The sequence below is a fragment of the Taudactylus pleione genome, unplaced genomic scaffold (genome assembly GCF_031769625.1).
Source record: "Taudactylus pleione unplaced genomic scaffold, aTauple2 ptg000662l, whole genome shotgun sequence".
NCBI lineage: Eukaryota > Metazoa > Chordata > Amphibia > Anura > Myobatrachidae > Taudactylus > Taudactylus pleione.
The window spans coordinates 47,713-71,736 of record NW_028285064.1 but is presented as its reverse complement, the minus strand read 5'-3'; the positions used below and the strand labels follow the sequence as shown (position 1 = coordinate 71,736).

General features: G+C 45.7%; 1 protein-coding gene and 1 pseudogene across 1 annotated transcript in view; one reads left to right on the top strand and one right to left on the bottom strand.

Moving 5' to 3' along the window:
* The window catches only part of LOC148478301 (bestrophin-4-like), a 71,559-nt gene extending 51,199 nt beyond the window's left edge, over window positions 1–20,360 (top strand). Inside the window, exons 6-8 of the mRNA XM_088455632.1 lie at window positions 9,850–9,930; window positions 18,407–18,561; window positions 19,683–20,360. Coding sequence (XP_088311758.1) covers window positions 9,850–9,930; window positions 18,407–18,561; window positions 19,683–20,112 — 666 coding nt within the window. The 3' untranslated portion in view covers window positions 20,113–20,360. The remainder of the gene's footprint in view (window positions 1–9,849; window positions 9,931–18,406; window positions 18,562–19,682) is intronic.
* On the bottom strand, window positions 1,528–14,335 carry LOC148478302 (E3 ubiquitin/ISG15 ligase TRIM25-like; annotated as a pseudogene).
* Window positions 20,361–24,024: the final 3,664 nt, after the last annotated feature.

Sequence of the window (24,024 nt, the reverse complement as noted above, 5' to 3'; positions counted from 1 at the left end):
CAATCATAATACGATTGTTAATAATACTGCTTATACACCAAAGTCCTGGGTCTGACCCGGGATTTGGATCATGTTTCCAACCCGGATCAGACCCGGGACATCCCTGCTTTTACACCGTGGTGCCGACCCATGTCACCGACGTTGCGGGGGAGGGAAGAAGCCAGGATCTCCATCGGCTGACGGAGATTTCCTGGCCTTTTCCTCTAAACTGCGGCAGCCGGCCGCAAGACCCCATGGATCACCGCAGCCGGCCGATGTTACGCAGATTATCCAATGCTGTGTTGGACAACGCAGCTTGGATAAGTAATGCACAAGGGGGCGTGATGCCTCCTGCTGCATTACCATATCTGCAAGGGTCAAAAATGCAAAGCTGTCTGCGTGCATACATCATATCTATAGCCTACATGCATACATCATATATCTATAGCCTGCGTGCAGCTTTGCAATTATGATCCTTGCAGAATCAGGCTCTCTATTGCCAATCATTCTGAATCAGGCACAATGATCCCTTTGGCTACATGCATTATCATATAAGGTTACTGTTGTCACTTATATGGAACCCCTTGTAAAATACAGTACATGAGCAAGCCCTAAAAAGTATCAGTGTGTTTTTATCAACATGTAGATCTTACTAAGTGCTTTGGGGCTCGTTTACATTTGGATGTAAGTCAGTTATATGACACGCCTCTCAGATGTAGCAGGACACGCCCACTTTACCGCCACGCTCATAGGCGGTGCTTTCACACTCTCCCTGAAAAGCTTTCAAAAGCAGGAAATATTACTATAATATTGTACCTGTACTCATAGGGGATTCAGTCATTGACAGTGCCCCTGACGCACATTTGAGGCCCCAGGAAACAGAGTGGGTCTTCTCTATGTCACAGCTTTACCATAGAGAGATGATTTAGGTCTCTGCCTTACAGCCAAACATCCCTATTTTGGCGACAAAGTGTTCGAGATGGGGGGGGGGGGGTAAATGGTGAATAGATGACATGTGCATGCATGCGGCATCTATTCACTGGAGAAAGGGACTGGGAGCATGACCAGCAGGTCCAAGAGCACTGGGCATGTACCCAGCAAGATTGCTGCTCGTGATTATGGCTTGTCCCATGAGACCACACCCCTTTCCTTTGTCGGGTGCACGCACCTTCAGAGTGTGCAAATTCAGCCAGGGGACGCCAAAATGTATCTTCGCTTACCAAAAATATTAGGCTCGGGCCGGCCCTGGGTACATATTACAACAAGGTAATGAACACGGAACGATCCCTCATTCTGTCCTTCATTACCTGCAATGGGGTCGCATGCGATATAGTCATGGCCGACCGGACGATACTGCATGTGACCGCGTGAGCGTGCATATTGGCAGTACTCACTGAGCGTTGCAACCAATATGTCGTTCGGTTTCTGGCGGAGATGACATATCGTGCCGACATCATCTCCTGTGTGTACCCAGCTTAAGAGAAATAATGCAAGATTACAGGAACAATTTGTGACCCTTTATTAACTACATTACTAACATATAATTGAAGAACACTCATTGGACTTTAGATTTACATAGAAATATTGTTCTGATTAGTACAAATGACTTTATGAATTATTTATATCTGTCATGTCAGGAATAGAAATAGATAATGTCGGACATGTAGCACACCTGCTGGGACACTGAATACACAACTTACAGTGTCCACAATATTATACACCAATTCTGTGGGCCAGGTACATTTTCTTCAAATACATATAAACTACTGTATCCACTCCATCATTCTATGCACTAAATGCTCCACCAATCAGATTCCCCTCCCTGATAGCTCCAGACTCTCCGCAGATATCGTTATACAACCCTTTTCCCATACAGCTAATGCAGCATGAAGGGGCTCAGTGAAGGTGTGTAAGTGTCTGATCGTGTCACACAGAGAATAAAAGGACAGCTGTCCTGCCTCATAATCCAGATATATCCTCAATCTATCATAGGGAATATTGTCAGGTAACGAGATCTCTTCACGGTCATGTATCACTGAGTAACCATAATCAGTCCTATTCAAGCACCAAGACTTGTTATTATCTCCAATGAGTGACTCACATCCTCTTCTGTCTATACTGGGATAACACATCCCCACCAACCAGCTCTGTGATTTACTGACATCCACATCCCAGTAATGTCGCCCAGAGGAGAATACACTGGTGCTTATTACCTGAGGATCATCCTGAAATCTCTCTGGTTGATTCTGTTCTATTGGAGGTGTGGATGCAGTTTTCATATCACCTGATATGTGTATACAATTGTCAGCTGTGTTTACATCCAGTGATATGTCTTCTGGTTTCTGCACATAGAAGCATACATTTATTCCTCTTATTATATCTGATAATGTTTGTAATTTCCCTGAGATGAGACCCACATCCAGATCTCCTAAGTTATGGACATGCTCCTCCTCCTCAGTGCCCCCTCCTCCTCCTCAGTGCCCCCCTTCTCCTCAGTACTAACCTCCTCCTCCTCCATCTCCTCAGTGCCCTCCTCCTCCATCTCCTGATTATCCCCCTCTTCAGGATCTGATTCCTGTTTTTGGACAATAGTCATTGGACAAGTTATGAAACACATCTCCTCAGTATCAGACAAGTCACCTGTGTCTAGTTCCTGTAAGACAGTCATTGGATTAGACATGTTACACAGCTCCTCAATGTGACACATCTTCCTGGTCATCTCATCCTTCTTTATTTCCAGCTGCTGGATCAGTTCAGAGCCTGAGAGTGAAACACGCTCTTCCTGCCTGGAGATCTCATCCAGGACTCTCTTCTCTAGGTCCTCCAGCTGTCTCCTGATGTCTTTAAACAGGGCAGCAACTGTCTCTATTAAACCAGCTGCTTTTTCTGGAGCAAATTTTCTGCACTCCTGCAGACTCTGGATTTTGTTCTCAGTCTCTTTTCTCTTTGTGGTCAGTTTCTGCAACACATTTCTCAGTTTCTCCTTCTTCTCAGAGGCCTCACCCAGCATCTCTACTAGGTGTCCCCGATGCTCTCCGGCCAAACTGCAGGACACACACAGATACAGACAGCATCCTCAGTGCAGAAATACTTCAAGATCTCTTTATGGACAGAGCATATTCTCTTCTCCAAGGAAGTGGTGGGATCAACTAAGACATGTTCTGCTGACTTGTTGTGTGTCCTCCAATGTAGATCACAGAGAGAAGCTTCACATTTCAGACAGGTTTTAACAAGAGGTACTTGAGAGTGGACACAATAAGTGCAGAACACCCCAGTTCCCTCCTCAGGAATAGAGCGCACACGTTCTGCTATATTGCAGATTTTTCTGTTTTTCTCAAGGGCAGGGCGATCCAGATACTCTGCTCTGCATTCAGGACAGGTGAATACTCCAGACCCCTCCTGTGTATCCAGCACACGATCAATACAGACCCGGCAGAAGTTGTGTCCACATCTCAGGGTTACAGGATCTGTATAAATGCTCAGGCAGATGGAACAGTCCAGCTCCTGTCTCAGATCAGCAGACGCCATCTCTGGCAGCAGAAGAGAGAAATGAAAGTGAAAGTCTCTAATACTCAGAAACCAATGAGCTCATATTCTCCCCGAAGGAGGGGAGATGTATTACGCCTTTGAGAGAGATTAAGAGGCGTATTCAATTAGGAGCAAAAAGTCAGTTGCCGGACTTTTCGCCATCATCGCCACTTTTCAGAGTGAAAATGTATCGAGCTCGTCCCCGCGTATCCCTGTATTCAATTCCAAATCGGCAAAAACGAAATGAGCGGAAAATGCTGTCATTTTTGAGGCAATCAGCCTGACACCCCCAAAAGACGCTCTGACATGGGGGTTCACTATGGGTACCCGCGAATAGCCCTGCTGAAGGTATTTGGGGTGTTTAAATGGCCTCAATAGGTGCTGTTTAGCGTCTTTGCAAAAGGGGTGAAGAGTAGCTTTTGGCAAGGTTTTTAATAAAAAAAAATTAGTATTCCCATCAAATTTGGGGTACAAGAAAATGGGTGCAAGCATATTTTAAAGTGTCTAACTTTTTAAAAATGTGAAAAAATCCACCTGCCGCAACAACCTGCAATAAAAAAAAAAAAGACACCTGGCGCATACTTGAGGACCCCCCCTGAATCTATTTTGCTAGTTTAGAAGTTTGTCCCCCAACTTTTTTCGCCCCCAAAATGAAAGTAATTTTTTGGGGTGTCCTGTGGTACTTTAATTTTTTTTTACACAGAATACCTTTGGGGGACTGTTCAAGGGGTGCAGGGTGGTTTTTGGAAGTATGTACCCCAAAACCTGAATTCTGCACTTTTTTTCGACACTCATACATAGGTGATACTTTTTCGCAGGGTTCTTACCATTGACCTTCCACACCGGCGAAAAGTCTGAAGAATTGAATACGGGGATAAGCCAGATTGGCGAAAGTGACGTCAACGGCGAAAAAGTATCGCCGATAACGGTTTTTCCCCGGCAATTGAATACGGCCCTAAGAAGTTAAGAAGTTGTCAAAAGCAACCAATCAGCTTCTAACTGTCATTTCATAGACTGTGCTAGATAAATGACAGTTAGCAGGTGATTGGTTGCTTTGGGTAACTTCATCTCTCTCCATGGCTTCATACAACTAATCTCCCTCAGGTTAAGGCTGAGCTTGTATTACAGGTAATACTCATACACAGTTATACTAATGGACACAGCTAATACATAAAGGGACAACATACAGAACAAATGAGGCAGATATTACTTTATCAAGTACAGTCACATCGTTTGTTACGATTCTGTGATAATTATTTATAAGAATTAAAAATGGTTTTGTCTTATAGACCTCTGTGTATTATAGAGGCCTATTTACCAACTACAAAATATTGCAAAAATGAAAATGAACGCAGTGATGACGGGATTCACAGCGTATCGCGTCATCATTACCCACATCACACTCACTTCAGGAGCTGGGAGACTTTCTCCCAAATTCAGGAGTGTCCCGCAACTTCCAGGAGAGTGAGCCAGTATGATATAAGGATATCGTTCTTATTTATGGGTCTGGATAAGATTAGTTGGGTCTGTTCGGGAGGGCCATGCCATCACAGTTTTCCAGGCTTAATCTGGCCCTGGTTACATTACCATAAAGAAAACATTACTAAGGGTACATTTACTAAAGTGAGAGTTTTTAGAAGTGAGTTTTAGAAGAAATGTTGCCCATAGCAACCAGTTAGTTTCTACTTATTATCTAGCACCTTCTAGAAGATAATAATTAGAATCTGATTGGTTGCTATGGGCAACATCTTTTCTAAAAACTCTCACTCTAGTACTCCTAAGCCACTCTCAGAAGTGAGTTTTCCCTATACAGTAAATCCCAGTAATGGGGGAGGGGAGAGAGAGCGAGAGATAAAAAAAAAAAATGGAGGAGGGGTACGGATTGCAGGACAGTATAGAGGGCCTGATTCAGCTTTGGGAATAGAGTAAGATATAGCAAGTAACTGTGAACCAGGACAAATCATGTTGCAATGCAAGGGGTACAAATGCATACATTTTATTTTGCATACAGGGTATATACTGGTTGCTTTTGTATGTAGCCCACAAATACTTCACAGCTTTATTTTTAGACTGCAATTTATATGTCAGTTTGGACGGTATGCAATCGGGAAGCCGGCTGACGTAAGCCCGACAGCCGGCTTCCAGACTGCTTTATACCGGCAAGGGTTAAATGACAGGCGTCTAATTCTAGACGCCTATTATTTTACCGACGTCGGGAGACCGGCGCCCCCGGCATCCCGATCGAAGAGATGCTGGGCGCCGCTGCGGACAGCCGCGGGGGGGGGGGTTAGGTTTAGGGCTTCCGGGGGGGGGACTTAGGGTTAGGCACCCCCCCTGGGAGGTTAGGGTTAGGCTAGTGGGAAGGAGGATTAGGGTTAGGCACCCCCCCAGGGGACTTAGGGTTAGGCGGCGGCGGGGAAGGGGGGGGGGGTTAGGTTTAGGCACTGGGTGGAAGGTTAGGGTTAGGGGGGTTAGGTTAGTTCATACTTACCTGCGGACGATCGGGATTTTCAGCCGTGACGGCCTGCCGCTGTCGGGATTTGAACCGCCGGACTTGTGTCCGGCGGTAATTCGTATGTATTCCGTTTGGACACCTCCCTCCCAGATCTAAATCTCTCTGCACATTTTACATCTGCCCCACCTGCAGTGCAGCATGGTCTCACAAAGATGATCAGTTACGTGCTATATCTTACTCTATTCCCAAAGCTGAATCAGGCCTAGAGTTAACACTACATAGTTACAGCTTACCTCAAACATCAGAGACAGTTATTCCGGGACAGGGGGCATGACCACGTACTCAGTGGGGGTATGTCTGTGAAAAAAAAAAAAAATATTGGACATAAAAGAAATGTAAAATAATAAATCATAGAATATTTTTTTTTGAAACCATATTTAATCTAAGTAGCCGCCTTTTGTAGAAATAACCGCTGCACACACTGGTGGCATTATTTCTACAATGGAAATTAAATAGGGTTAGGGAAATTCTCCCTAAGCTATTGCAGAAGTTCCCACACTTGTGTTGCACTTGTAGGTTGCTTTACTCTCAGGTCTCTGTCGAGTTCAACCCAAACCAGATCAATAATTTGGTGCAGTCAAGTGGGTAGTGTGGGTGGGGATGAGACGCTGTGCCCGCATCATCATGGCCCTGTCACATGTTATACAACGTCCCATGGTAAGGCAGGGTGTGGAGCTACTATGATGCAATCCAGTGCGAATGGGGTCATCAAACCACTTGGACTGTCCTCTTTACTCGACAAGTGGGCAGTAACGGTCAGCCTCTTATCCAGGCATCTGGGAGAGCCACACGACATTTGAGAGTCTCCAGGACATTCCGGGAGTGTAGGCAAGTATGGTCTGTTCCAACATTGCTTTTATACAAACAGTGAGCCCGATTCAGAGGCAGAAGCAATCGCAGCTGCAGCGCTCGTGTCTTTATGCTAATGCCATGAGTGATTCTCAACCTACTGAGATGCACATTGGCTATGGTGCTATTCCATCACGGTGCCAACCAGGACACACCACCACTGCACCTTCAGTCGCTACATCGAAGATTGCACCAGCCCTATAGCAGGTGCAAACTTTCTGTCTGAATAGGCTTGCTACTGTTGCTGCAGAACAGCTGGAAAATCTTTAGTGCTGGCTCGAGGCCCCATAGTGTGCGCAGTGTGGCCGCCGCTGGGGCCTGCACCAACTGTGCTGCACACAAAGGTTCTTTTTTAAAAATTTAAATTACAGTCGATGGCACAAAACCATCTATGGTGAACCGTTGACGGGGTTTGCACCCCTTGAGGGCCATCGCTGCTGGGGGAACAGCAGGCTAATCATCATTAGAGGTGGGGCCAAGGGGACCATCAGGGGGTGGGGCTAACCCCTGTGATATCAGTAACACGAAAAAAAAGGGTTAGGCACCCCCCCGGGAGGGTTAGGGTTAGGCTAGGGAGGCTTAGGGTTAGGCACCCCCCCGGGGTGGACTTAGGTTTAGGCAGCGGGGAAGGGGGGGGATTAGGGTTAGGCACCCCTAAGGAGGGTTAGGGTAGTATATACTTACCTTAGCGACGATCAGGATTTCCAGCGTGGTCGGGCTTCCGCTGCCGGGCTCTGCTCATCTGTCGGCCTGGCGCTACCGATTCCGCAGGTTACTCACTGGACTTGACTTGCCTAAATTTCTAAGACTTCTGACCTGTAGTGTATAAACCTAGCATAGTGCATATATAGGAGTAACAGTATAAGGGGCTATTTACTAAACAGTTAGGAGACAAAGTGAATAGAGATAAGGTACCAAGGCCCCGATTCAGAGCCGGATGCTCTGACAGAGTGCTCGCTCTGAATCAGGGCCGTCCTTTTTTAGAGTGGCCTCCTGGCCGCTCGCATAGCTGTGGATGACCACCCACAGCTATAGGGAGCGGGCAGGAAGATGGTCGCGATGGTCAAGACCATCGCGACCATCGGGCTTGCGACGAGACCCTTGCGGTAGGGTCTCGTTGCCGCAAGCCCCAGCCGAAAGCACAAGTGATGTCAGTGGGGCCGACCCCAGACGGTAGGCGTTCCCATGGGAACACCTCCGTCTGGGCAGACACGCCCCCGGCCCGCCCACCAAAGGGGGCGTGCTGTCACTCAACATCGACAGCACGCCCCCTTTGTTGCGAGAACTGGAGCGACGGCTTGGCCGTCACTATCCGGGTCTCGCGCATGCGCACGACGGAGCCGGCTCAGTCATGCGCACTGGGCCACCATCGACCCGCTTGCGAGCGCATAGCGCTTGCGAGCAGGTCTGAATCAGGCCCCTTGCGAGTAGCATCCACGATTTGACCACCCGCGGGCCACTTCGGCCCATGGATGTAACAGCAGGACAGTACTGTCCCACTAAAATTGGGATGCTGGGGTGGCGCCCCTGTTCGACCGCTCAGGTCAAGCACCCCTAGAGCTGGCCCTGTTGCGTTGACTTGCGTCATCATCGTGGCTCTGCCCTGTCTCAGAATGCCGGTAATCTTGGCATCGCATAGTGGGGGCAGGGCTACAAAGATGTGACTGTGTTGTCATGCCCCCAGACCCACACACATCCATTGAGACCCAGCCAAGGTCCGCCCATCACTGGTGGCCAGGCCACCGCTGAGATTTTGTTACCATCAGGTGCCCAATGGACCCCTCCCTGCAGCCAGACGCCGAAGCTCACTCCTGAGTGGGTGTTGGGAGAGAAGTCACGATGTCTCTCCCACAGTGAAGAGCAATGCCGGCGGACACAGGAGTGGTGCTTCAGGTAAGTACTGTTTGTTTGATTGCATGTCATTATGTGTTACTTTTGTGGGCAATTTATAGGGAGCACTACTACAAGGGGCACTACTACAGTGGGCAATTTGTAGGAGGCACTACTACTGTGGGCATTGTATAAGGAGCACTACTATTGTGTGGCATAAAGGGCCTGATTCAGAGCCGCTCGTTCGTTCCGAGCGATGTTCGCACAACTGCGCATGCGTACGGTTCGTAATACGCATGCGCGAACCAGTCAGTGCGGTCGAAATTCGTGTGCTCGCAAAATAGCGAATGCCTGCTAATTTGAGCGACAGAATGAGGCATTTGTGGGTGGTAACAGGGGAAGGTGCTTGAAAACGGGGAGTGGAGATCCGAACGCAGGTGTGCCAAACGGTCAAAACGGGCGTTTAATGGGAGTGAATAATTAACAAAGCAGCGTCATCCACCACGTCACTTGGTTGTCTTTTAGCCTGAACTGCTCGCATGATTGCGGTAGGAAAATGCTACCACAAGAATAGCGAGTAGTTTATACGCCTTTCGATGTACTCGATTAATCTAATAAATACCGGAGATGACGTATGATGTGAGCGGCCTGGGGGCATTTTTTCAAAATAGCGGCCGCAGGTTTTGTTCGCTCGTTCAGACTTAGAGGCGTCAACAGACCGCAAAGAGCAAGCACTTCATTTAAATAGCCAGCCCCTTTATCAGAACGACCGTCCGCAAATAGCGTTCGGCTCTGAATCAGGCCCAAAGTGTATAAGAGGTACTACTACTGTGAGCATTGTATAAGTGGCACTACTATTGTGTGGCATAAGTGTATAAGAGATACTATGGTGTGGTACACTACACTGATAAAAAAAAGGGGCACAACTTAAGAACACGCCCCCTTTTAAATGGCCTCACCCCTTTTCCCGATGTGCACGGTTTTCCATATCCCCACTTCAAAATACCTACTTTGACCACTGATCTGTACTTAAATTTCTTGTCAGTTTTATCCTCTTGGATATCGCCACAGAACCCTTTTGAGAGCTTTAAATAAAAAAAATGTAATAATAAAAATGCATGTGACACGTCATTCTCCCCATGTTCCAGGTGGCTGAACAGCTCATTAATCCTTTTGGAGAAGATGATGATGATTTTGAAACCAACAGATTGATTGACAGGAATCTGCAAGTAAGAACATTAATGAATTGCAAAACGTGTCTGTATTACATGTGCCCTGAGAGTGAGGAGGCATCGGGACTGTCTGTACTACAAGTGTCCAGAGAGTGAGGAGATACTGGGGCTGTCTGTATTACACGTGTCCTGATAGAGAGGGGGCATCGGGATTGCCTGTTATACACATATCCTTGCGAGCAGTGGCATAAGCAGGGTATTTGGCGCCCAGGGCAAGATGAAAAGTGGCTGCGACCCCCCCCAACTGTGTGTGTGTGCACCGAAGACATGTGCACCAAAAAAAGTAGGCGTAGTCGCATGCCACAAGGGGCGTGGCCACTGAAAAGTAGCGGCATGTCATCATGATACGCCACCATTTCTCATCACTCTGGGAACATTCCTTTCCATATGCATCTTAATGCCCCCAGTAGTAGTGCCCCTTATGTAATGCCCCTAGTAGCAGTGCCCCTTATGCAATGCCCATTGTAGTAGTGCCCCTTATGCAATTCCCTGAGTAGCAGTGCCCCTTATGCAATGCTCCCTATAGTAGTGCCTCTTACTTAGTGCCCCCAATAGTGCTCCCTATATAGTTCCCCTTATACAGTGCCCCCAGTAGTAGTGCTCCTTACACATAAAACACACAGAACACAAAACTATACTTACCCGAATCCCTGCTCCTGCGTCTGCTCCTCCCGTCCCGCTCGCCACTATTGGAGAGACATCATGACATCTCTCCCTTCACCCACTGTGGGAACCGGAAGGAGGAGCTCATGAGTGCGTTCCAGCCCGGCGCCGACTGAGTGCAGCAGCCAACAAATTCTGACTCTTATCGGCTGCTAAAACAAACACACCGACGCCGGGTAGTACACTCACTGTCAGTGACTGTACTACCCGATGCTTGTGGCAGTCTGCTTGTTTGCAGACCACACTGACCTGGCAGGCAGCATCCCCCCCTTCATGAAGTCTCTCCCTTCACCCACTGCAGGAGCCGAAAGGTGGAGCTCGGAACCGGCCCTGGGTGCAGCAGCCAATAAGAGTCTGGCTGACTCTTATTGGCATTGTGTTTATATAGTGCGCCACCTCATTCAACAATATTGGAGTGGCTGCTCTCAGTGGTAATTACCATTCCCCTTTAAGCAAAGACATTGCTATAACAATTGGATATACAATAGAGCGCCTAGACTAGAATAAAGATAATATATACAACTCTCCGTTTTAAACAATATTTTTAATTTAAATAAATCACAATAAAATAAGGGACATACATTCCCTCTATTTGGTAAACGCATATATATGATAAAGTCACAGCAATATTGCACAATAGTAATGGCTTCATACAATGTAACATGCTCTCACAAAAGGAAACAGTTCTGTGCAAATAGAATCTTAGGGGCATATACAGTGAGCGAGGTAAAAACCTTGCGCCTTTTTTATAAATTCCGCGGGTATGCGCGCTCCCGATATCCACGGTATTCAATTTAAAAGATCCTGGTTGCAGGGTTTTCAGTGCTGAAAACCCTGCGCCGCCTAATTTAAACAGAAAAAAAAAATCTTCACTTACCTGGCCGGGGGTCTCTAGTGGTCTCCGCAGCTCCCAGTGACCTATCCTCTCTCTTCTTACTGGAGAGGGGGCTGCTGAGAGTCCCAGGGGCTCCTGTAAGGCTCCAGGGGCTGGTGGGAGGGACAAGGTCTGCTGGGGGCCACACTGACAGTGGAACACACACACACTCATACACACTTACATACACCACACACACTGACAGTGGAACACATACACACTTACATACAGCACACACACTGACATACTCACTGCTGCTGCAGAAGAGCCGACTCCCGACGCAGGATGAAGACGACAGCGCTGTAAGAGGTAAGCAATTAAGGACTAATTAAGCTAATTGGATACTTCCAATTGCTTAGTCATCGGTGGGGTGGCGCGTGTTTAAAAAAAACGCATCTAATAGAATAGCAATAAACCCACAACTGCAGGAATTACCTCACAGGTGCGGAATGTTTGCTATTCTCGCAGCCTAATGAATATGCCCCTATGTGTATCATTTTTCTCATTCCAATATATGAGTGGCACTATACAATATATGTACTTTCCCAGATCAAATCACAGTCAACAAATATCTTGTGCCCTAGTATTGTGGCCACACAAATTAATAAAGTTTCCAAAGTTACCAGGCATCTATTGTAGAAAAACCAATGCTGTTTGGAATTCTCATTTGCTAGGTATACTGTCTTTAAATAATATCTGTAAAATCCAGAGTAACTTTAAATGTAAATATCTAGTCAGATCTATCTCCTAGCTTCATGGGATGCTGTTTTGGCTCTGCTTGTTTGTATTAGAATTTTATGACTTGTTTCTGGTGTGGGTGAGGGTTTTGAGGGTGGGTGTAATCAGTGACTACACATGTTATGCTTAACTATATAATCAGTAGGTTACAAGGCTTTAGGCTTGTACAAGGCTTCTAGGTTTTATTTCAAAGTGGGTTTTTTTCTAAGTGGGACTACATGTACAGCATAACTTCAAGAGTTAGTCAGGAGGAAGACAGGAGGACAACATTTTAAAAGAACTCTCTATAACTTGGAAAAAAAGCAAGGGATCTTCTGAGCTTCTGGAAACCCTGCTACTCAGCAACCAGCTTCCATTATAACCTGGACACACCTTTTGCCAACACCCTGCTTCATCATTGTAAGCAACTACCTGCTTACTGAACATTTAATACTTGTATGTTTGCGTTTCTTCTCTACATTGTTTACATCATTCCAATACCACTGTCAATTTATCTTTATATCACTGTAGTACCTACCATTGTTTCACACGTATACCTTTTTCTTTATATATATATATATATATTCATACTTTAGACTAATTCTCAAGTCTTGCTACTTTAACAGCTCTCTACTCTTTTTTTGGTTATAATATACTATTGTAGTTGTGCCTTTACATCTTCCAGCACTGTCCTTCCTTTTATCTGATTTTGACCTTTGACCTGTACTGCTCCCTCATCTCACACTCATTACTACTACTGACTCCCCCCCCCCCCCCCCCCCCCCCCCGACTGCCTCATCTACACTATGTCTCTTTTCTTCTACTCCTCCTTCACTCAGCTGCTACATTATTTTCTCCTCTACCACCAGTTTTCACCTCTTTTCTCCATCCATAGTCCCCTCTACGTTCTCCCCCTCCTCTGTCTCTCTTCATCACATATTAGTCTCTCAACTGCATCTCCCACAACTCCAGTATTATTCTCTACTCTCCCACCATGGTCCTGCTGCACCACCACTAAACTCTGCACCCTCTCTTTTCTCCAAGATACTTATCCTTCTCCCCCCCCCACACCACACTACACCTCCACCTTACCCATCACCTGCTGTCACCCTTCCTCATTCAGAAGCCAGCCACATAACCCCACACTCCTTATCCCCCTTCTCTAGATCAATATCACCTCCACACTACATCAACCCTAATAATCTCATTCTCCTCTCGCCTCTTAACTCTGTCCCTCTCTCCTGTTCCCTCTGGAAAGCCAGTTTTGTCTATAATAAACTGGTCCCTGTTCATGAGCACTTCATCTGTAATGCCTTGATTCTCCTTGCCATCACCAAACCCTGGCTATACCCCTCTGACACCACTGCTCCTGCAAAATTCCTCCATCACTTGGCTTCCTGGCTTTTAATCTTCAACTGGGCCCTCAAGACCCATTTCTTCCTCAATGCTTTCCAGCGCTCATCCTAACCCACTACTCTATGCTCCTTCCTCACTATCTAGCCCATCTGTGTCACCCCTGTTTGTCTGACCCTCCCCTCAGAATGTAAGCTCTCACGAGCAGGGCCCTCTTTCCTCACGTGCTTCTTCTTGCCTTACTTTTACTTTCATTTACAATGGTGCCTAAAAACTGCTTACTGACACCCTGCTGCTTATTTAGGTGTTATGCAGCATTGTTTATAAATCATGTACTTGTCCTGCATTGTCTGTACTGTTAATAACTGTTGTCTTGTGTGCTCGTTTGTTTTTGTACTTTGTAAGGCGCTGCGGAACCCTTGTGGCGCCATATAAATAAAGGATAATAATAATAATAATAATAAAGTGCCCACTTAGAATGGTAGAAAGAGTATAAGTCTATGTAGGAGAAGATATAGCACACAAATATACTGGTGGTATAATTACTTTACCCAGCCATTGCTGGTCACACAAACAGCCTGAGATCTCCATGTCCAGTCTTTATGCTGCACTAGCAGTAGACGAACTCCACATCAGACAAAGTTGCACTAGCAGCTAATGATCTCCTACAGCTGACTCTCACACTGCTCCCAGCACCAGCAACTTAATACAGTAGCACAGCTTACCAAGTGCTTAGGCAAACACAGGGAGGGGGGGGGGGTCTGGTTGCATGGAAACCCCCCTCCCCAGTCCACACCGTGACCACAACAGAAATTGTAATATAATAGAATTTTACTAGTGCTGCATGTTCTTCTCAGGATCACAAATTAAATAATTAGCACCACCTGGGAATCTTTTAACATGTGTCAGCCAGTAATAAATACACCTGTGTACCAACTAGGAAAACTGGAAAACATGCACTGTTAGGGGTGCACTGCTATAGACCATCAATAGGTTTAATTATTAATACTGTATAATAATGCAATATGTAAATATATGTCCAGGGCAGTGCTAGGTTCTTCTACTCCCCCAGACCCCAGGACTTGCTCCAATTCTCTGGAATGGTGCCCACATCTAAAATAAAAACATTCAGCCTAGGCAGGATGTCCCTACTACCACATTTAATGGCTTAAGGGCCCCATACATCAGAGATGGATCGCCGCGATCCTGTGATCAGATGTTCCACGATCCGTTGCAGGATTGGTGAGATTCTACATGTTAAATTTCACCAATCTGCCAATCACAATCATTTTTTGATTGTGATCGGCATATCTGTGAAATCCAACATGTTGGATTTCTGCGATCCTGCAATGTCGGGTTGCAGGATCGCGGCAATCCGTTACTGATGTTTGGAGTCCTTTACTGTGATCGCTGGTCCTGTATATGTTGGAATTATGATATACAATACACTTTGTATGACGCATATTAAAACTGGATAAGTGCTAATGATGCCCTCTTCATGGACTGGCTACACTCACTCTAAAATCAGGTATTGGAAACCCCCCTCTAGAAATCCTGCATTTGACACTGAAGTAGCACAGCAGCTCTGTGTCTATACACACTCCATGCTACACTGTAGGCTCGGCACAAGGCAGAGGCCACCGCTCCTTCCCCAGAGCCGGATAGCAGGGATGGCGCTCTGTGTAGTAATTCTCCGATGCTTAGCTGGTATCCGGAATAGCACTGACGCCGGTATATTTATGTGCTATATCTTCTCCTACATAGACTTATATTCTTTCTATCATTCAAAGCAGTCACTTTGGAGACTTTGGTTCTGCTTCACTACCGATAGGGTTGCATAAAAATCGGATTTAAAAAAATAAATTTTAAAAAATAAAAATCGGATTTGATTTAAATCAGATTTTTTGGATTTAAATAGGATTTTTTTTTAATTAATTATTTTTTTAAGTAAAGGGTTTGATTGTAGATGTTTACACCTTGTTTTAGTAATACATGAACAATTTTTGAAGTGAGAACAGTAACAAAATGAATACAGTAATAGAATAAATCCACACTAAACGGTTGCATCAAGAAGTACAATTAGGCTCTGAACTTCACTCAGTTGACTGAGTCTGAGTCAAACATCTACATGCCTTTGTCCACGTCCTCACATTTGCCCTCAACAGAACAGGCTCTGTAGCATGCAACCAGTTTAGCTGCTTTTTCATTCCCAATCTGTTGCGTGTTTTGGATTGTACAAAACCGTACGTTGAAAAAAATCCTTTCGATTCCTGCACTTGATGAAACTGTGGTGAACATCTGCTTCAGAAGATTTGCTACAGAAGTGTCTAACTGAAGCCGAGTTACGTAGGACATCCACCAGGCTAGAGGAGATACTTGGCGTTTCATGGATGCAGAAAAGTTGATGATGACCAGCATATTTGACAACTCTATAGCAGTCTCAATTTCAGCAGGACTATGCTTTTTTCTTATTCTACCCGGCTGAGATAAAAAGAAAAAAAAAAAAAGGACTGCCCCCACCTAAACTTCTATCTCTTTCTAAGCAAAATTTGTAGTTTAACGTTTTGTTTTAAATCATGATTTAATCATCTGATTTAAATCGTGCAACCCTGCCGATTACAACTGCGATTAAGCATGCAATTGGCCGATTATTGCCTTCTGCGCATGTGTGTGTGCGTGAACCGGCCACTGCGGTCGGGATAGCGATTGCAGTGACTACGCAGACCCATCGCAGAGTGATTGACAGGAAGTTCCATTTGTGGGAGGTGACAGGGGTGGTCGGTGAAATGCAGGCGTGCCAGTGCGTCTGTATGCCGTTGTATGGGCGTGCATAAGTTATCCACTGCGATGCCTTACGCAGCTTGAGAACTCAAAGTGTGTGATGAAGTTAGCAATTCCTGAGTAAGGTCAGAGCTTGTGCAAGTGTGCGTGAGGCTGCGACGGTACTCCATGTTACTGATGTTTTCGCAGTCTTGCTAAGTATTACGGATGTATGTATGATAAAGTGGGCGTCCTTATGTTGTGCTGCGATGGCATAGAGATCGCAATGGATTAGCATACTATCGCAGTGAGAATGTGTGCGTAATCGCTATTGCAATTTCGATCCGTAGTGAATCAGGCCCTTTATTCAGTTATGTACCTTCACTACTAGGGCACAAGATATATATTGACTGTGATTTGATCTGGGAAACTACATATTGTAGAGTGCCACTCATATATTGGAATGAGAAAAAAAATACACTAAGGGGTATTTTACTAAAGAGAGAGGTTTTTAGATGTGGAGATGTTGCCCATAGCCACCAATCAGAGTCTACTTAACATTTGACTAGCACACAGGTTCTCAAACTCGGTCCTCAGGACCCCCAAACAGTGCATGTTTTCCATGTCTCCACACTGAATCAAGTGAAATAATTAGCTCCACCTGTGTCAGTGAGTAATGATTACACCTGTGATCCTGCTGGGTGACCTGCAAAACGTGAACCGTGTGGGGTCCTGAGCACCGAGTTTGAGAAACACTGGACTAGCACCTTCTAAAAGACAATAGCTAGAAGCTGATTGGTTGCTAAGGGCAACAACTCCACTTCTAAAAACTCTCACTTTAGTAAATTTACCACTTACATTACATTTGCACAGTACTGTTTCCTTATGTGAGAGTGTGTTACATTGCATGAAGCCATTACTATTGTGCAATATTGCTGTGACTATTTCATATATATGCTTGTACCGAATAAAGGGAATATATATCCCCTTTTTTTATTGTGATTTATTTAAATTAAAAATATTGTTTAAAACTGAGAGTTGTATACATTATCCTTATTGTAGTATAGGTGCTCCATTGTATATCCAATTGACTATTATCGGCTGCTAAAACAAACACCGCCACCGCCGGGTAGTAAAGTCACTGTCAGTGAATGTACTATCCGGCGCCGGCACTGGTGTGTTTGTTTTAGCGTGTAGTGTCGTGGACCGCACTGACCTGGACGGCAGATTTTTATTCATTCATCATACGCACGCACGCACGCACGCAACCACGGAGAACCCAGAGGAAACACACACAAACACAGGGAGAACATTTAAACTCCACACACTGTGTGGAGTTTGGTGGACCTCAAACCCAAGACCTCTGTGTTGTGAGGCAGTAATGCTATCCACAACACCAACCGTGTTTCCCAACCTAATATACACTGATGTCTACAATTACCCAAGCCAGAGGGACTTTTTAGCATTGATTTTTATAAGATCTTATTTCAATGCAGCAAGACAAATTAATGGAGTATGTAATCCATTTGTAAACCCAAGGTGTGCTAAAACCAGTATATCCTAAATACATGCCCTGTTAATTTTACTGGAGCAATGGAGTTGCGAAACCACTTAACGCAAACTTAATTTAGGCCTTAACGTCTATATAATAATCCATTATGGTCTCTCCTGTCTCCATCATGCACCAATGACTACCACTGCTGCGACAGATGGATGGGACAAGTTTGTGGGCGGGGGTGAGCAGGGAAGAGAGAATGAATGAGAGATTTAGGGAAAAGCCACGCTACCTACCCAACGGGTCAAAAATACTAGTCTAAATTAGGGATGTGCAGGCTCGGTTTTACTCGGATTTACTCGGTTCTTATCGCCACTTTACCGCAAATTCAGATTTATTCTATTGGCTATCCAAAACACATGATAGGCGATAGCCAATAAAATGCTGTTTAAAGATCCGAGTAAAACTGAACCCGCTCACCCCTAGTCTAAATATAATGTGGTACATTCCAAAGGACTGGCAAACCAATCTGTGCTTCTGCCAGAGCATCCAGAAAACCTGTACTGTTCTCAGAGGGCAGGTTTGTTTCATCCTTTACTCTCTTCCAATAGGTATCACTCTTATCTGTGGATGACATGTACCAAAACCTGCCTCCTATGGTAAAGGACAAATACTGGGACGAGCAGAGTGCACTACCTCCCTATACCGTGGCCACAGCAGCCGAAACCCTGAAACCTTCCTTCATGGGCTCCACCTTCGACATGCGGTACGGACGTAATAGCTCACTCTGGCTGCTGTGTGCAATGCATCTGTTTATTGGGTAGAATGGAGAAGACAACCAGTGAAAGGCATTTAGTACTAGTAAATTGTCCACAAGACAATATGCATAGTCTGGATACCACTAGATGCAGTTTAATTATCTGTCAGATATAAATATATAATAACAGAAGTGGTATAATGCTTAGACACCTAAGAAGCACCAGTGTTATAACAGCAACAAGAGGAGTTTGCGGCCCCATTTTCTGTGCATGCTGAAGCCAGTGGCTGCACCTTTGTACACGGCTTCACTGGCTTCAGCTGCTGAAAGCACAGACCATCCCAAGTAACCTGAGGTTACTCAGATGACCGATGTCACGCAGTGTGATCCGATTATCGTCCTCGGACGCAGCAGCGGATCACAGAAGCTGGCAGGAGGCGTTTATTTACACAAGACGCCTCCTGCAGCATTAGCATATTCTGCATGCAAAGACGCAGCAGGGATGCCAAAAGCTTACGACTTTGATTCCGGGCCTGTGCTATATGTGGCATAATAGAGAGCGGATATAATGATGAATATTAAGAATACGTCTATGGTCGAAATTAGAGTTTGCTGCATCTGCCAAATATTACCCGATTTTCTTAAACAACACTGGGAGGAGGTTATAATAAACTTCAGTTAATATGGTATGATGGGGATTGTAGTCTTTCAAGACGTACCTGACAAAATCTTGGCTACTAAGTATTAGGGTAAGTTACAGAAACAGTAGCAGATGGGACATGCAATAGAGGTAGATTAAGGCGGTGGGTGCCCTTCACCCTCTAATGTATGGGTGTGGAGAGATATAGCCTGAGAGCGCCCTCTGTAGGCAGAAGACTGATACCACAGAAACAGGGAATTAATAAGAACTGGAAGCTGACGAAACACAAGCAACTGTAGGGCAGGCTTCAGTGACTATTAATGGCAGAGTCACTCTTTCATTCTTTGCACGTCGGTACCAGTAACTACATTATCTCTTCATACATTACTAATAAAAGCTGCTTTGAATATTTTCTGTAATATAAATATATTGCAAAATTACATTTGTACCAAGACAAAGTTTTCATCCAATGTGTCTCCTTTCATCTCAGCATTGAAGGGGACTCGGAGCAGAGTCAGCAAGTGTCGGCCACCCCCAACCTCCCCCGAGCTCGCACTCCAATGCTCAGCCGCTTTCTATCCTCCGCTGCTTCGCCTGGGGTAAGCATGAAAAACCTCATGAGCCGGGGGACACGGAACCACCACCTCGGCCGCTTCAGGGGGGACGGGTTCCCGTCTCCCAACGATAATGCCCGTTACAGCGATCTTGATTCAGATGGACGCATTGATGAGGAGGAGAACACAGAAGATGAGAGTCGGGCCAGTGAGCCACCAACCCCTCAAGTTGTGCCCAGGGTTCCTCGTAGGCTGGAGGCCTCCGAGAAGCAGAAGAAGATGGAGCAGCCCAAAGTACCCCTTGTTCTTATCACCGTTGATGAACCTTCTGAGGAGAACTTGGATCCGGACCAGACTGAGGCGTAACAAGAGACGCTCACAGTGGCCATTAACCTTCTAATAGATGAACTAAACCTGTGGATCTCCTGGAAACAAACTGCTCAGCTACGTACTATCTGTATCGAATTATTATCTACTGACACTGGTAAAATTCCCACTACAGGGAGCTATAAGTTGCTAAGTGCTCTCTGCAGCATTGTCTAACTAGAGATTGTGAATGTAGAGTTGCTGGTGGGGTACCTGGGTATGTGGTAACAATCCAACCTGCAATCTGTAGCCATTTGCAGACTGGTGACTCCTTTTCTGGATTCATTAGTGCTCATCACGTTGTTGCACCTACGTGTTTGCTTGTTATACTTTCTCTAATAAAGCAAGACTTGTTATAGTTACCATTTCATTACCATTAACCCAGACAGTGACCATTATATACCAACCTTATCATTTTGTTGATCAAGAAATGCTTATTACTACTATCATGTTTTTTTCTCTGCCACTGTATGCAAAATTAGACAGAGGAGACAGATGAAGCTGACATTCTAATAGTGTAAAAAGTTGATTCTAGCCAATGTAGCTGAAAAGAGGACAGAACAACAGGACAGGACTCCAAACTAATAAATTAATTTCTGAGACTTTTACTGGCAATTAGATTAAAGGTGACCTGTGCAATTTATAGAACAACCCCCGTGTGTTTCTGTGAGGCTTCAATTTAAATTGAAATCTATTGCTCCAAACAGAACCGTGATCAGGGCCTGATTCACTACCGTATGCAACTGCGAATACGCACACCGATTATTTTGCATTGCGAATGCATCGAAGTGCACGCGTGAACCGGCCACTGCGATCTGGACTGCGATCGCAGAGGCTAGGCAGACCCATCGCATAGTGATTGACAGGAAGTGCCGTTTGTGGGTGGTTACGGGGGCGGTTGGGGAAATGCAGGCGTGCCAGTGCGTTCACATGCCGTTACAGGGGCGTGCATAAATTAGCCACTGCGATGCCATATGCAGCCTGAGGTCTCATAGCGTGCGAGGAAGTTAGCAATTTCTGAGTAAGGTCAGGGCTTGTGCAACTGAGATTGTATTAGATTGTACCGATGGTTTCTCGGTCTTGCTAAACATTACGGATGTGTGCTGAGTAAGGTGGGCGTCCCTGTGCAGTGCTGTGAGGGACTTGTTATCGCAATTGATTAGTGTACTATCACAGTTGAACTGCGCGCGTAATCGCAATTGCATAGGTAGTGAATCACGCCCTCCGAATCGAAATCTGACACTTTAATACACCAGTTTCATGTTAGACCAAATTCTGTTGGGAGCAAAGTAAAAAAAAAAAAAAAAGCATCTTTGTATCATACACAAACCATGTTGCAATACAAGGGGTGCAAATACGTACGTACGTGTGTATATATATATTTACATATACATACACACATCATGTTGTTTTGCATGAAGGGTGATTACTTGCGGCTTTTGCATATAGCATACAATTGCTGGACAGCTTTAGTATTACACTGCAAATTAGATTTGATCTAGAACAAATTTTACATTTGCCCCACCTAGTGTTATTGACCCTAATATCTCAGATAAACACTTTCATTACCCAAAATCTAATATATCTAGCAAAATACTTGATTAAGCATTGTTTTACTACAATAATGATTACAAAATGTATGTGCTATAACATTTGAGTAATTATAGTTGGACAGTTAAAGGGGAAGATATGAGCTAGACTGTGAGATCTGTCATTGTCTCATTTCAATGAATCTTATATATAAAATTCATTGGTTTATTTGTTGTCTGTCCAGTTACGCATTCGGACACTGCTGCATCAATTTGATTAAAACCAACACGATGTGATCCAGTTGGTCCTGGCCAGGCTTTAAGGGGGTTAGGGTCCCAGTCGAACCTCCCATTGGTGTATGCTGGGCAGAACTTTGACCCAGGGAGCCTGTTCTGAGCCTTCCACTGGATGGATTTGGATAAAAACTTCACAGACTAGTAACATTGGATCCCAGAAGACATACTAGGGCAGGAGTCAGGGAACTTTTTTACCTTTCACCCCAAAATATATTTAGATACGCCAACATTACTCCCTTGATTTGAAAGGAAGGAAATCATATAGTAGTGCCCCCATATAATGCCCCTGTAGTAGTGCCCCTTGTACAAAAAACCCCCCAAAACACTTACCTTAATCCCCGTTCCTGCATACGCCGCCGTCCTGTCCGCCCAGCTGCTCCATAGTGCGCATGGAGAGAGGCGGAAGCTGGAGTTCAGAAGAGAACTCCAGCCTCCGGTTGACGCGGCGCTGCAGGGAAGGAGCCGGGCGTCCGGCTTAGAGCCTCCCTGCGGCAAAGCTGGGCATGCATATGAATCATTCTATATTACAGAACGATTCATATGCATGCCCGGCTGTCCGTCCATTAACCCCAGGAACTTCATTTTTACCCCATGTGGGGTCATTTACCCCTGTTCCCTGACCACTGTACTAGGGGGTTGAGGTCCCGGTCGGACCTTCCGTTGGTGTACGCTGGGCAGAAATGTGACACAGGGAGCCTGTTCTGGGCCTTCCACTGGATGGATTTGGACAACATCACATAGTAAAACTTAATAATTTGAAGATTTAAACCTGGCCAACGCCGGGTACTTCAGCTAGTTGCATATACAGTCAGAGGAATAGCGTGTAGCCAGGGCGCCCAGAGCATGTGCGTGCTATGGCGCCCCCCCGTTCCCCTCCCCCCATCAAGTGTTCCAGGGAGGTCCATATGGGATTGAAGTAAAAATAAAGATTAGGGGCAGCATCAAAGTGAGGCATGGAGGGCTAAATATATTCTGCCTTCTTTCCCCGTCTCTCCATCCTCCTGCCCCAGACTTCCAGCCTCCTTCTGTATCACTCCTGTAGTAGTACCCCTTATGCAGGGCCCTCTGTAGTAGTGCCCATATGCAGTATGTATAGATACCCATATGCAGTGTCCCCAGTAGTGGACCCCCTATGCAGTGCCCCTTATACAGTGCACCCAGAAGTGGTCCTCCCTATGCAGTGCCCCCAGTAGTAATCCCCCCTAGGCAGTGCACCCAGTAGTAATCCCCCTATCCAATGCCTCCAGTAGTAGTCCCCCCTATGCAGTGCCCCCAGTAGTAGTCCCCCCTATACAGTGCCCCCAGTAGCAATCCCTATGCATTGCCCCCAGTAGTAGTCCCTCCCCATACAGTGCCGAGAGTAGCGGCCCCCCTATACAGTGCCCCAAGTAGCGCCCCCTATGCTGTTCCAGTCTCTGTGCCCCCTTACACACACACACGCAACTTACCTGATCCCCGCTCCTGCCGCTGACCACCGCTCTCCACTTCTCCAGGCCCGCTCTCACACTAGTGGGGGTGCAGCAATGACTATGGGCCCCTGCACCACAGCGGGCCCCGGTGCAATGCACCGGCTGCACCACCGCTAGTTCCTCCCCTGAGTATATGTGACAGTTAATAGTAGTGAACAGGTCACCGTGGAAGGGGAGGAGGGTTTGCAAACTTACCTACTGCTGTTTCTGCATCATTTTATGTAAATAAGCTGTTGCCCGTGGCTTTGCAAACAATGAAATTGCTTCTTCCAACATTTTTTTCATTTGATGTGCTATAGTGGTATTGCTTTGCACAGGGGCCGTGTCATGTGAGCGGCCCACAAGCCCAGCAGCGCTATACAGACTGGTGGCAGCAGAGCCGGCCCTAGCCAATTTGGTGCCCTTGGCAAAAGTTTGACTGGTGCCCCCTAGCAGATAATCCCAACACCAATCTTAAACAGGATACACACTAGATCAGTGATTCCCAATCTTGGTCCTCAAGGAACACTAACAGTTCTGGTTTTAGTGTTATCCATGCTAAAGCACAGATGGTTAAATCAAAATAACTGAGATTCTAATTAAGTCACCTGTGCTCAAGTATGGCTATCCTTAAATCC